At 50.7% G+C, this 14,345-nt stretch overlaps 2 protein-coding genes across 5 annotated transcripts in view; one reads left to right on the top strand and one right to left on the bottom strand.

Annotated features, from left to right (window-relative positions):
• Positions 1–2,473: 2,473 nt before the first annotated feature.
• LSP1 (lymphocyte specific protein 1) overlaps positions 2,474–14,345 on the bottom strand; it is a 51,098-nt gene continuing 39,226 nt past the window's right edge. For all 4 annotated transcript variants that reach the window (XM_055722222.1, XM_055722224.1, XM_055722223.1 and 1 more), the window contains exons 10-11: positions 13,681–13,795; positions 2,474–3,836 (exon numbers count right to left, since the gene is read on the bottom strand). In XM_055722222.1, the coding sequence (XP_055578197.1) occupies positions 13,706–13,795 (90 nt within the window). In that variant the 3' untranslated portion in view covers positions 2,474–3,836; positions 13,681–13,705. The remainder of the gene's footprint in view (positions 3,837–13,680; positions 13,796–14,345) is intronic.
• On the top strand, positions 7,030–9,927 carry PRR33 (proline rich 33). Its single transcript, XM_055722221.1, has one exon. The coding sequence runs from the start codon at positions 7,925–7,927 to the stop codon at positions 9,569–9,571; it is 1,647 nt and encodes a 548-aa protein (XP_055578196.1). The 5' UTR covers positions 7,030–7,924; the 3' UTR covers positions 9,572–9,927.

The raw sequence follows: 14,345 nt of genomic DNA, 5'->3' as shown, positions 1-14,345 counted from the left end.
AGGTTTAAATAAGGCTGGTTTATGGCCTGTGGGAAACAGGCATTGCAGCGCTCATGGACCACGGTTTTCAATCCCATCTTGCATTTGCTTGTATAGAATCATCTGTTAAACCTTGTTGGAAAAAAAGCAGCCCCGAAGCCTGCCACAGAAGGAAAAGCAGCACATTTCAGTACTACCGTACCCCCCCAGATTTACGTAGGAGTAGATGCTGTAGGAAAAGACATTCCCCTTCTGAATAACCTAAACAGGACAGGGAAGGAGTTGCAGAGGAGCAACACCTGGAGGCTCCCACCTCAAGGTGGGAGCATGGAGAGCCCACGTAGGGGTTGTGGCCTCTCTCTTTGGGCACTGTTGGCCTGCCAAGGGGATGGTAATTTGGGATAGCAATCTGGGATAGCATGGGGAACACAGGCAGCCAACAGATATAGGGACCAGGAAAGCATTGCTTTTCTCCGCCAGGCTTTGAAGGTAAACTTAATCCTGCCAAAAAGACTCACTCAGTCCTTAAGTTTGTCCTTGTTATGCTCAAAATGCAACAGCCCCAGGAAAAGAGCGCGCTGAGGTCTCATAACGAAAGCCTCAGGGATGCCAATGCTGCAAAAATTACGATATTGCAAAAAACTAATGTAGGAAACATGTGGAACAGTCACCTACTGAGTAAGACCAGAGCAGTAACTGCCAGAGAGAGGCACAGCCGGCTCTCCGTCACTCACATGGGCAGGATGGGTCCCCAGGAGTGCTCCTCACATCCCTGGGAGCGCAGCGGTCCCCGCAACACGCAGCTGCGCAGGAGAGCTGGGAGCAGCTGGCTTTGCAAGGGCTGCAGCACAACTCCACCACCACACACAGCTGTTTCTCCACAGCAAGTTCCACCTGCAGGAGCTTTCCATTTTAGTGAGAGGAGCAGAAGCACTTCACAGATGCCACGTTTTCTTCTGAAATGAGCAACATCATCAGCCACAACGACCCGTGCTTGCTGGTGAGGGGAGAAATGAGCCTTCATCCCCTCTTAGCATCACCCAGGATGCACATCCAGTGCACCTGGGCTGCAGCATCCCTGGCATCAGGGAGCCTTTCACCATTCTGGTAACCCCACTGCCACTCCCACCACCATGTGCACACCACGTTGCTTTGGGAGGAGAAACGGCACATCATAAAGTCAATTTAATTGTGGAAAAGTTTCTCCTGGCAAACATATAAAGAGCTACACACATCTGCTCTGAGCCAGGCCTTTCCCTGGCTCCTCACCACCACTAGAGCTCTCTGGTCCCTCTGGGAAGCTTCTCACCCAACCTGCTCATTTCTGTGCTGGGACCAGAACCTGAAGGACAGCAGTTGTTTCTGCTGAAACCATATGTAGGTCCACATGGGCTTTAGGTGGGGAAGCTACGCCCTGCAAATTAACCCTCCTTAGAGGAGGAATCTCATACAAGCAGCTTCTGGGGCCTCTTCTGCGCTCCCCAAGCTGGTAGGGCACAGGCATAGCAGCAGCAGAAGTTTCTGGCCATCTCTTTCTGCCAGCCAGCTGCAGAACAGAGTTGAAACAAATTCGTGCAACCAGCTTGCACACATGCAAGGGTACAGTAGCCCTGCTTTCATCTCAAGCCAGGCCATCTCTATAGACCCCATTGCTACCACTCTGGTCTCACTTGAAAACCCCAGTCTGGCAGAGGAAGGGCTGGTGGGAGGAGGAGGGAGCCAGATGGTGTCTGTGCTCCCCAGTGCGCTCTGCAGAACAGAAGCACCTTGGATTCCCACCTCCAAAAGGAGCTACAGCAGAGGATGGGGAGAGGACAAAGGTACCAATAAGCAGAAAGATGACAGCAAGAAGGGATATCTGAAAACTTTCCACTTCCTAACACTTCAGGAAAGCATAGGTAAGGATAGCACAAACCATTTGCTGTCTCTACAGCACAGAAACGTTACGGCTTGAAAGGTCACCTCCATAAAAATGTTTTTCATTAGGTGGTTCCAGGTAGGGTAGTCAGTTCATTAGAACGCTGGGCTCCTACACAGACAGCTACATTGACTCTTCTAAGCTGTATAAGTAAGCTATAGATTATTTTATATATATATATATATATATAGCTGACATCACCAGTGATTTTGGTGGAAGCTGTGACCTTGCTCAGGTCTATTAGTTGGGGAAGCTAGCTCTGTGCCTCTCCTAGCTGATCACTCCATAGGAAGCCTTCTGCATGCTGCTCGCTCTCTCACCCAAACACTGCTCACTCCATTTTACAGTCAGTTACCCTCAGTAACAACAAAGAATGCAGCAAGATGACAAGGATCTCCTAAATGGGGCAGGCACACAAAAAGCTTTTTTCCTGTATATGTCAAACTTTTTTTTCTTGTCACTCAGCCTGATGTTTCTTGTCCTCCTCTTACTGCTCAAGCAGAGAGTTGCAAGGTCTTGGAAAACAGCTTTGCTGCAGGAACTCCCACATCAACAAAATCCTCAGAGTTGCCAGTGTTACAACATCTTCCTCAAATTTTATTAAATGCTTACCAAAAAAAAAAAAATATCCAGGTCGCAGTAAATTTAAGCAGAAAGCACACTGATGCAAGAGGAAAGAAAAACTGCCCCCCCTCCAGGAGAGCAGAAACTAGCTGCAAAATTATGCTGACATGGGAAGAGGGTAGGAGTAAGACTTTAAAGAGGGGATGGGGGGCAGGCTAACATCATGAAGATGTGGGAGAGTTCAGAAACAGCCCTGGGAGCTGAGTTCCAGACCTCAGGCCCAAGGCCAGAGTGCCATTCTTTGGGGCTCAGTTTCCCATGTTCACAGCAAGCGCTGACCTCCCCAAACAGCTCACTAGGATGCCCTTTCACCAAGGCAGCTTCCAGCTTAAGAGCAGCAGCCTTAATATCCTAGATTAATTAATAACCCAGAGACCCTGCCCACCTCCAGGAGCACAGCAGGCAGGGTATCAGCACGCCCACCACCTCTGACGCTCCGAAGTGTTTCGGTCACCAGCATTGGAGCCCACAGGTTAGAGAACAAGCAAATCCCTTTCCCAGAAGGGGGAAATACCCTCCCCTGGGAAAGGAGACCTGCATTCCATGTTAGACAGGGAGAGGAGGGCAGCAGCTGCCTGACACAAAGCTGCTAATGCTGCTAAGACAGAGAAGTGGCAGGAACATTTTGGCACAGGTATATGACTGTGATTAAAGGATGATCTGGGAACTACAGAAAAAAACACCCCTGAACGGGAGTAAGCTGAATGTGATTTGATGTACACAGAGACAGCAGATGGAAGCCCCTCAAAGAGGGACAGAGGCTGCACTGTAAACAGGGGAAGACTCTACCCACAGCTGGCACCAACAGGGTGACAAGTGGCCCTTGCAGCCTCCTCATGCTCAGGATCTGCCCGTGGCCCTCCTTTCAAACACGGGTTCTTTTAGCAGGTGTCTGTTGAGCCCACTCTCTCCCACTACTGTTGTGGCTTTTGGTCACTGGGTGAAGTTCTTCATCACGTAGCAAAAGCCCTGCCAGCTCAGCAGGGCAGCAGACCCCTCTCTTCCCACACTTGAGAAAGAAGAGAGGGAACAGACCCACAGCCTCCCATCTCCATAGCAGAGCCATATTAAAAAAAAAAAAAAAAAAAAGCCAGAGAGTCACAGAAAAGGTTAAAACAGGGGTGGGTTTTGCCAGCTGATTAGTTCCTTTCATCCATCCGGAGGCAGCGGGGTATTGCTCACACCTCGAGAGGAGTCAGGCTGTACCAAAGCAGACTGACATCAGGCAGGAGAAGAGAAACATCCTTCAATTATCTTCTGTGGAGCAGAGGAAATAGTGGCATTGAGGTTTGCATCGAGCCAGGACCAAGCTCAGCTGCAAGAGAAGAAAACAACAAGTTTACGCCTACCATTTGGGCTGCCATGAGCGACACCCTGGGCCGCTCAGGCTGCATCTTATCTAGCAATTACGGGTGGTTTTCTCCCACCCATTTCCACAAAGCCCTGTGGACCAGCCAACAAAGCTCCAGCACTGCAGGACACCACCGTGCAACGTGCCCCCGGCAGAGCCGAGGCCGAGGGCTGCGCGCCTGGCAGGGGTCACAGCTGCCCAAGCAGAGGGAAGGATGATGTGCTCCTGCCCCGCCACCTCCTCCGAGGGGATCAGCAGGTTTCCTTCCAAGCCTGAGAAAGTCACTAAAGCGGCGAGCGTTCCTGCAGCCCCCGGCAGCCGCAGCTCTCCGCTCGGGACCATCTGCGGCGGTATTGGGTTCCTGCCGTTCTCCATCTGCTCCACGCGCGACAGCTGGTGCAGCCGAGGGACTCCAGCACGCAGATGACTTTTCCATCATGCGATAAATGACTCCTCCATGCTGACACTCTCCAGCCATTCCTGGTTTGGGGTTGATTGCAGACAGAGCAGAGCTCAGGAGAACAGTTGGGGGGTCCGAGAGGTCATGACCTCCCCTCCACCCATGGGCGCTGAACCAGCAGCAGGGAAACTTAACCCTCTGAAAGCCTCTTGTCTCAGCTTCTAGCTCAGTTTCCTTCCAGCTTACAGCAACCCCACCCAAGTTTCTCAGGCAGTGTTCTCCCTACAGCCCCTGGGTTTTTCAGCCTTTCTGCTGGCAATACAGCAAGTCCATCTGCCCCTTTGCTTTTGCTGCATTACACGGTAAGGGAGAAGACTCTCACAAAACTTGCTTGTTGCAGAACTTCTCCTGCATACACACAAAGCTCTGAAGGAAACATGAAAGGCAAGCATGACGGGGAAGGCAAACAAGTTAACAGCTGGTTTCCTTTTGCTGTCTCTTAGCATCTCTCTGCCTCACTAGGCAAACACACAGACTCTGGCACAGTCGCATGCCACGGGACTTACCACCCACGCGGTCTCCAAGACCCACAGCACAGCAGGTTTCAAGTCAGATGGGGTGCTGAGATAGCAGCAAGAGTGACTTTTAAGAGCACAGACTATTGCAGGAGACCACAAATCTTGAGGGTATAGGGCACAAAACAGCCCCTAAGTTCAGGAACAAAGGGAAAGTTCTCCTGGTGCATGCAGATTCTGTCTGAACTTCCCATGCAGGAACCCCCCACGCCCTCCTCGGTGGCACCTGTCAGTTCGCAGCAAGTCCCAGGCAGGATCCTGCTCTGACCCCTCTGGGAAGCTGCGTTTTCCTGGGGGGCAGCAGTCCGTGGGACAAGGAGAATAAAGAGTAGTTGGGAAGTTCACTGCTCTGCCTCTTCAGTATTCCCAGCACTGGCCTGAAGCAGGTCAACCTTTATAATTCTGGTTTATCAGTGCTGCTAGACCACAGCTTATCTGGTAGTACAGGCTGGCCATGGGACCACAGTAAACAGCAGCAGATGAAATCATTCCATAATCAACCCTAACATCAGATGCATGTATTAGCTCACCTTGCAGCAGGTAAGAATCACACAAGCAATCACTAAATCCTGTACAAACAGAATCAGAGTAGTGTTGCACAACAGCAAGCATGCACTTCTCCAACTGAGGCATTTTGGCTTTCGGACCAAGAATAATCTAGAATATCCCACAAGGCTGGGGAAGAGAGCAGGTATATGATGAAGGAATGGGCTCTCAGCCTTTTTTCAGACTTGTTTCTAAGAGTAGCTCTTGGAACAGAGCAAGTCCTAATCCCAGGCTTTTGCCTAAGGCATGAGGCTGATAAGCCACTGGGAATGCCCAACAGTTGTCACCCCCAGCTGGCACAAATCCCCTCCAAGCCCCCTTGCCAAAATAGCAAGAGGTTTCTCATGCCTGCAGCTGAAATAAATCATCAAATCATAGAATGGTTCGAGTCAGAAGGGACCTTTAAACGTCCTCTACTCCAAGCCCTTGCAACGAGCAGGGACATCTTCAACTAAACCAGGTTGCTCAGAGCCGCATCCAGCCTGGCCTTGGATGTTTCCAGGGACGGGGCATCTACAGCCTCTCTGGGCAACCTCTGCCAGCGTTTCACCACCCTCGTAAAAATTTTCTTCCTTGTATCTCATCTGAATCTACCCTCTTTTAGTTTAAAACTCACTACAGGTCTGCTAAAAAGTCTATCCCATTTCTTATAAGCCCCCTTTAAGTATCGAAAGGCCACAGTAAGGTCTCGCTGGAGCCTTCTCTTCTCCAGGTTGAACAGCCCCAACTCCCTCAGCCCATCCTCACAGCAGAGGTGCTCCAGCCCTCTGAGCATCTCCGTGCCCTCCTCTGGACCTGCTCCAACAGGTCTGTGTCTGTCCTGCGCTGAGGAAATCTGCTGGCAGTAGCACACTGCTTACTGGACATGCCCAGACCCTGCCCACTGCAGGCTCTGCTCCGGAGGACTTCTCCTCCACCACGGCGAGGGCTTGACCTTGAAGGCTTTGTGCCCCGCATGCCACCTCTCTTCAGTGCTTTCATTTGCTGTTGTGATTTTTTTCTAATTTTATTTTTCAACTATTGTTTTTTAAAAAGCCATCCTTCTTCCCACCACCCACAGCCAGTTTTGGCAGATACACCACCTGCTTGCAGCCCAGATCAGCTTCCCAGCCCTGTGCTGACCGCAGCACCGCAAGCCCAAAGGCAGCACCAGAAACTCAACCACAAATCGCCGTTCTGCGCTTCTGAGAGTTTTATTCTGGATAGCGCTCCCACATAGCGGGTATCATGCTACATACCCACACTAACCAGAGCAGGGAGCCATGAGGAACTCAGCAGAGCACGTGCAATAGCCCCACTGGGCAACCCTGACCACCCCACCTCCTCGTACTCATTCCAGGATGCTCAGCTGCATCCAGCACGGGGGTTAAGCAGCGCAGCGATTTATAGCTTTTCCTCCTTCCATAGCAAAACACAGCAGCTCTGTGCTGAGAGCCAGGACAGTCAGACTTCTTTCTGGGGGCTGCCAAAGAGTCATTGCAGGTCAGAGGCTAAGTTTGGTGCTCCTCAGCCTCAGCTCAGGAAGAGAAAAAGGGATGAACTGAGACTAGTTTTATCTTTCTATCCCCAGCACAGAACCTTAGCGCCACCGTGCAGGAAATCTAACCAGTGCTCACTAGAAAGGAGATGGTGGTGAGTTAGTGACAGAGCAGGAGAAGCCGCTGTGCATCCCCCCAGGAGCAGCACAGTGTTGGCCAAAGCAAGTCCAGCTGCAGTTGCCACTGGGGATAAGACCTGGCCCAGCAGAGCACGACCCACTTCTGTTGCACTGAAGGAGGAGTGACAGAGGCAGGACAGCAGCAATGCTCCCCAAGGGAAAGAGAAAACTAGTCTTAAATTGATTTACTAGTCAATCTGAGATTGACTGCAGAAGGAGAAGGTTGCTGCTGTGCTTTACGCAGCAAAAACCAGTCAGGGTTAGTGTTGTGACAAAGCACTTTCCCACCAGATAAATAACTTTAAATGAAAAGTCCAGCATTTCACAGGGACGTCTTTACACTGCTGAAATCAGTCCAGACCAGTGCTGACTGACTCAAATGACACACGGAGTTCATGGCTGTTTTGTTGTACATTACATCGTATCAGAGTATTAATAACTGGAATTTGGAAAGCCATGAAACATTCCCGATTTGTGCCTCTGGAGAATGTTTCAAAGCTTCAAAATTTCAAACCTCCTCTGTTTCTCTTGACATCTCCTTTCAAATCCCGCTAGGACTTGCCAAGACACGGACACCTGGGGTCCCAAGGAACTCTCACCGGATTTTGTGCTAACGCCAGGAGCAGGAGAGCTCCAGGTCTGGCAATACAGCATCCTCCCAGTACATCTCTCACCTTGCTACACCACCCTCACGACCCTCTGAGGCTATCCTGGGAGACTAAGAAAACCAAGACCAATGCACTTCTCCCACAATACTGACTCCATCTCTATGGCTTTTGGAGAGATGGAGAGGGGGCCTTATGTGTGCATATTTCGGAATCTAGCCCAGGGCTAAGCCCACACCAACTCTAAGCTTTGTGTTTTCTTCCAGGAGATGACAATGCTCATAACAGTATCATCCTCCATCCAGCCTGCTCCCATCCACCACCACCTTTCTCCCCCTCCCACCCTACCAAAGCCTGGGAAGGACAACCTGCGGCTCCAGCGGCTGCTGAAGAAGGCAGCCAAGAAGAACGCCATCCTAGCTTCAGAGCAAGCCAAGCCCTTTCGGTCCTGCCTCTCGCCCGTGAACGAGGCCAGCTCTGACCTAGAGCACAATGAAAGCACTCCCCCAGAAGAGCCCCCCAAAACCACAGCCCCCCCCTCCGCCAGCCTTCCATCCCACCTCTCCATCAAGCCCATCACCCACCGCATCCCCTCCCCTTTCCGAAAGAGCAAGCCTTTCACGCTGAAGGTCACCGAGCAGAGGCGCATTGCCGAACACCTCATACTCACAACCTCCCCGGCCATGCCCCTGCTACACAAGCCAGGAGCTCCTGAGATTCCACAGAAACCTGAAGGCATGGACACCCACCCTCCCACTCCATGTGACCCTTCAATAGCTGTTTTCCCCCAGCCTCCTCCTTCCAGTACACCCAGTAAAGAGCGAGCACCAGAGGTTACCTACGTCAGCAAGGTGCACACGTATTTCCACAGTGTCAAGCCACCCAGGGCTAAGACACCCACATCAAATCAGACCCAAGCAACAACCACCACCAGCCATGAAGACAAAAGGCCTTCTTCTCCGGCACCTGAAACAAGCCACTCTGAACCATCTCCAGGGCAGATACCCGCCCCGCTCGATGACAGCAAGGCCACAGCTCCCACCCTGGAGCCTCCCCTCCTTTCTGCTGCAGAGGCAGAGCCTCCTGATCAAGCTCCCATACCTGCTCCTACTGGGGAGCCCATCAGAGCCCCTTCACCCAAGCCCAGCACCTCCGATACCCACACCGATAAGCCTGCAACCCATGGAAACTACACTGAAATATCTGAATCAGAGAGTGCTCCTGAATTACCCAAGCAAGATGGTGACATCCTAAAACCATGGACACCCAGCCCTCCCTGGAGGCAAGCACATCCAGCCACAGCAAGCCCTGCACAAGTTGACAGCACCGAGGCCACCTCCACGGACACCAACACAGAACATTTAACTCAACCGCAGCTGACCCCCAGCTTACCAAATGCCAGCCCCCCTCTCAAAGCTGAGCCAGCACCATCAGCAGCAGAAGCAGCAAGACCTCCTGGAGCCAATGCCAGTGGCTGGCATCGCCTCAAGAAGCACTTGATGGTGCAGCCAGAAGCATCCAACTTCCCAGAGCCCAAGATGGAAAAGCTGGGACAGGAGGAAGGAAGCCAAGAGAAGGACAACTCTCAAGCAATCATCAGTCAAGACCACAGGCCATTTAAATCGAGGGCAACAAGGATGTGGGATGCTATTTTATACCAGATGACAGTCAACAAGGAGAAGCAGCAGCGAGCAGAAGAAAAACAGCCACGGAAAGAAGAAAGCATCTTTCTTCCCCGCCGCTTACCCATCCTCCTACATAAGCCACGCTTCGATGCCCGGAAACTGAAGGAACTGGCTGCCAAACCCATGACAAAGATCACCACCGCCTTTGAGGTGAGCCGGTTTAGACCCAAAGTGGCTGAGGAGCACAGCAAGAGCTTTAACAGAATGGCATCGGGATGGTCAGTCAACTGAAGCCAGGCTGCTCCACCAGACCCTCACCTCTGGAGGTTCCTACAGGGCATCAAACAAGCGAATACCTATGACTAGGTTTACTGCCTATCAGAGCCTAGCGTAAGGAAAAAATAAAATTAAATAAAACCTCTCCAAGCCAGCAGCCTCATGCTGTGGCTTTAAGAGTTACTCTCCATACGTATATAAGCTTAAACGTGTTAATACACCACATCCACAGGTCACGAGCCAGGAAAAGAAACATGCACTTGTTTTAAGAAGAGCCAACAAGCCATGCCATCTGCAGTAACAGGGGGAAGAGAGGGGAGGGACACGGTGAAGACAAATTCTGGGTAGAAAAAGCCCAGTTTAGAGGAGGAGGATGGAATACCAGTTTATTTTGTTGTGTTTAAGACCAAGATAAATCCTAGAAACAGAAGCAGTTGTAGATGAGACACGAAGGAATCTGGGTTGCTCCACATCTCCTCTAAGGAATCTTAGAAACTGAACTCAAAGAGAACACACATCACCTCACGTCATCTCTTTAGCTTCTCCACTGAAAGTGCACCCCACACTCACTCACTGCGAACGAGGTGGAAGCTCATCCTGCCACCCAAGGCACAGCACAAGATATCCATCCTGCTCTCACACAGCAGTTCCCCTGCCTAAAAAACCAGGCACCATCATTTGATGCCCTCCTTGGTCAGTCTACTAAATCATAGCGCACAGAAGACTAACTCTGTTGCGGCAGTCAAGTTGTGTTGTGTATTTTACCATGCTTCCAGTACAGCCAGAGCGTGCATCAGCATGTGGGTCGACAACTCTGTCTTTAAACAAGGTGCTTTTTTTCTCGGGGGGGGGGGGGGGGGGGGTGTTTGGGGGGGGGGGGGCTGTCTGCTAACTGCATGTAGTCTCATTTTCAGGGGGAACATCACGATAGTTGCATACTTACTGGTGCCTGGTGTCCTGAAAAAAGGGTACTTAAACCCCCCAACTCCGTCCATCCACAGAGACAGCTCTGCTCTCCAGCATTACAGCCACCCTTTGCACCTCCATCGCCAGCGGGCTTATAAGCATGAAAGCTGGAGATCAGCTATTTCTGTTTCACAAGGGACTTTGTCATATGCTGAGATGTTCCTACACAGCTAACATAGGATTGCCGTATTTAGTCCAAACAGGAAACTCAATACACAGCCCTTTTCATACTGTTTGTGTGCAGAGGATATGGACCTGACCAAAATTTCCATAGCCAAACTGTGAACAGACTTAGAAACAAAATCAAGAGCCCCTTTTGCTTTTCTGAAGTCTTCCAATTTTGCAATGATGCTATAAGAGCAGCTCAGTTACCATCAAACCCTTACTGAACTTTTCACTTTGCTGTTCTTATCCCCTTTGTTTTATAACACCTTCCCTATGCCAAGGAATAAAAATTAGAAAACAAGAAGGAAGAATAACCAAGTACCTAAAGTTTGGATATCTCTGACCTCCCAGCTTCCCAAGAAAAAGTTGAACAGAGGGAGGTTGGAAACGCACCAGTAATCACAAGTGGATCCCAGGTAAGCCTCTGCAGAAGAATTCAACGTGCTGCAAGAGAAGACTGTAGCACACAGCAACACAAAATCAAAAGTCAGAGAGAACGCAGTGTAAAACACGTAGAATGCCTGACGCAGATAAAGACAACCTTACCACACAGCACAAAAGCAGCGCCTTACTATCCCACAGCAAGATGGGTGCCTGTGCACAAATCTGCGTTTGTAAGATCCACAGCATTAGCACAAAGCAGAACAGCCGACACTGATTACACTTACGAGACGAAGTGAATCTGGCCAGGGAAGATGGTTTCAGAAGCAACTGTGCCTTAATCCACTTTGTCCTACAGTGAGGACAACCACCCAAAACAAACCAGCAACACCCACATAAGGCTCATTTTGCATCTGCCGGGCTTCCCACTAGGCTGCGTCCACAGCCCAGTCCCACCACGCAGGGGTGGAAGGTGAAGCATCTCCAGTGGGGAGTGATTCCCACCGTGGGAAGCAGAAGGCAGCAGGTCTGGCTGCATGGTTTAGTCCTTTTGTCCCAAAAGCGAAGGGCAGAGGCAAACAGCAGGCACGGTGAGTCCTGCAGAGATGGACCCTGGCACGAGAGCATCACAGAGGAGAAGGTATCAGATGCCTGGTGCAACAGATTCCCACCAGTGCCCCCGCGTTGGGAGCCGCTGCAGCACACCCCAGCCAAGCTGCCGCGCTGGGCAAGGGAAGGGAACCTGCTGGGCACAGGGTTTGGTTTGTTTTCAGTGTCAAACGGCCTTGGGCAGCTTCTAAGAGCCCAAATTGCCACTTAGAGAAAAGCCCTGGCTCTGCAGCCTGCTCAGAGGTCCTGCAGCTCCAGGAGGGAGGGGAGGAGGAAAAACTGTAGCCGTCCTCAAGCAACTAGAAAGCTGATGCGGTGGTATTGGGTAAGTGACACGGGGGCAAGTCAGAAGAGTTTGGCAGCAAAAAGGCAACCACGAAGGGATCCAGCAGCAGGGAAAAAGGATGAACATAGTTGAGGGGAGCAGAGAGGAGCTGGGGAGCAGGGGCCTCACAGCACACAACACAGCCAGCTAGAAACCCAAGGAGAGAAACAAGCCAAGGTCCTTCAGCCATCAGAGTCATTTGGCTATTCGCAGCCTGTAACACCTTCCTTGTGAAGGAGCACACAGTGTCAAGCTATGGCTGTCTGGAGCCCCAGGGGGACATCCCGTGACACTCACTGGCCTCTCAAGAAAGGGTGCTGGAAAGAGACCAGAGCTGAGGATATCTTCCTTAGAGCTGCTAGCAGCAGCTCAGGTAGGGCAACCAAAACCTGCTTGCTATAAAGAACTGAAGCTCCGTAGGATCCCACCTGGTGCATTGAAACAGACTTCAGGAGAAAGAGGACCGATCAAAGAGGAGACCTTAAAACAGGTTCCTGAAAGCCACAGGCAGAGAATCAAGTTGAAGATACAAGTCCTGTGGGCTCCTCCTCCTTCACATCTAAAACCACAGCTCTGAGCAGGCTTTGCGTCGTACCCCTCAAAGCGGCATTCAGGAGAGCTGCTCTTGTAAATGGGCACCGCAAAAGGAAGAAACCCAAACAAGATGTGCTGCGCTCAAAGCCAGCTCCTCGGGGGGAGGAAAGAAGGAACACAGCCCAAAGAAGAATTTAGAAACAAAAGGTGTTTTGTAGCAGACAGAGCTATTTATAAGCTTGGCTATGAAATAAAGCTTCTTTTTTATAGTAGGAAAAAAGTGAATGAGCTTGTTTTCACCCCCAACAACTTCCTCTCCTCTCGCTGTGCCAGATGCTGCCCAGTTGGATCCAACCAGTTATCACATCCCTCTATGCCAGTCCTCCTTATTGCTGCAACCCTCTACTGTCATCCACTCAAGATAACACCGGGATATCTATTAACACAACCACAATAAGAGCACGAGATCCAAAAATCGTTTCAAGAGGGCACAGAGACAGCAACCCAGCTCTGCCTTCCCCCTTGCTGCACATCTGATGACAGCCCTTTCTGCACATTTGATGACAGCCCTTTCTGCTCTGTTGGTCTACCCAGCACAGCAGATGCTCATGTCCTCCCCTCTACAACCTAATTACAGGCTGGTTCCAAGAGGTTGCTGAAATCATTAAAAGATTTTCCCCTGGTTAATTCAGTAAATCTGGGAATTAGACCCCAGAAGCATCTGAATTTCAGGAGTACATCAGCCCCCACACTCAGCCAGAATGCCCTCCAGCTATCTACTTGTCCTTGCAACATCAGAGAGCATAAGAAAAAAAAAATTAAAAAGCAGATAGAGACTATTCCTTCAAACTAGCAAAGGCAAACACATCTTCATCCAAACAGCAGTAGCTGAGGGACTTATTCTGCAGATTAAACTAACACAGGTATTTACGCTTCCTAGTGGCATCAGAAAGTCAGAAACCAAAACAAACCCCTGCTGTGTGCCCACTGGCTTCCAGCTCAGCAAGTCAGACGTTTGCCCAGAAGCAACGCTCCAGCTGTTACCGTACGGCACCTTCCAACTCACCCAGCAGAAATAACCCCCATGTCCTGCCAGAACACTGCCAGGAGTTTGTCACACAGTGCAAGGTCATACCCCACCTACCTGGTTAATGAGTTCTCCAAGCATGCTATTGCTCTGCAGCATCATCTATCAACACCTTCTTGTACTGGCCGTGGCCTGTTGCAACAAATTTATACCTTTTGCCAGAATGAGTGGACTGAACAGGAGAGAAAAAGAGAGTCAAAGTCAGCATTTTCCTCCTCCAACAGGCAGTCGAGATCACACAATTGAAGCCAGAGGAGCATGTGATACAGTCGTCTAATCCCAGAGGGCCTGGAGACAGCCTGCTCTGTGCTCCTTTCTTGCCACTTCCACGTAAGCTCTTTGCACAGACCAACCACCACTTCAAGCAGCAGGCACAGGAGGTGGAACAGGAACGGGAAGATGCAGCACCAGGTGTCACGAGGGAGGGCTCTCAGCCAGGGCTGCTCTCACCCGTGGCAAGAGCCGGTTCCATTTACCACGCTGGCAGCAGCACCAGCTCGGGAACAGACAAGGTATTTTCATCTTCCTCTCCCAGCCTGGACAGTTCAAGCAGTGCATTTTAATGGGCATTCCCACAAATTTGCTGGTCGGCACAAACCCCCAGATCCGTCTGCAAGTGTTACTACTGTCTCAGGTTTGGCTTCGCTTAATTTTGCATGCTTTCTTTACTCTCAAGACTAAAAAGCCTAACAAGAGCAAAGCAACTCACATCTGCAGTTCCC

This window comes from Falco cherrug, chromosome 10, assembly GCF_023634085.1.
Source record: "Falco cherrug isolate bFalChe1 chromosome 10, bFalChe1.pri, whole genome shotgun sequence".
NCBI lineage: Eukaryota > Metazoa > Chordata > Aves > Falconiformes > Falconidae > Falco > Falco cherrug.
Note: the sequence above shows the minus strand (reverse complement) of the source record. Positions and strands in the feature narration are given on the sequence as shown.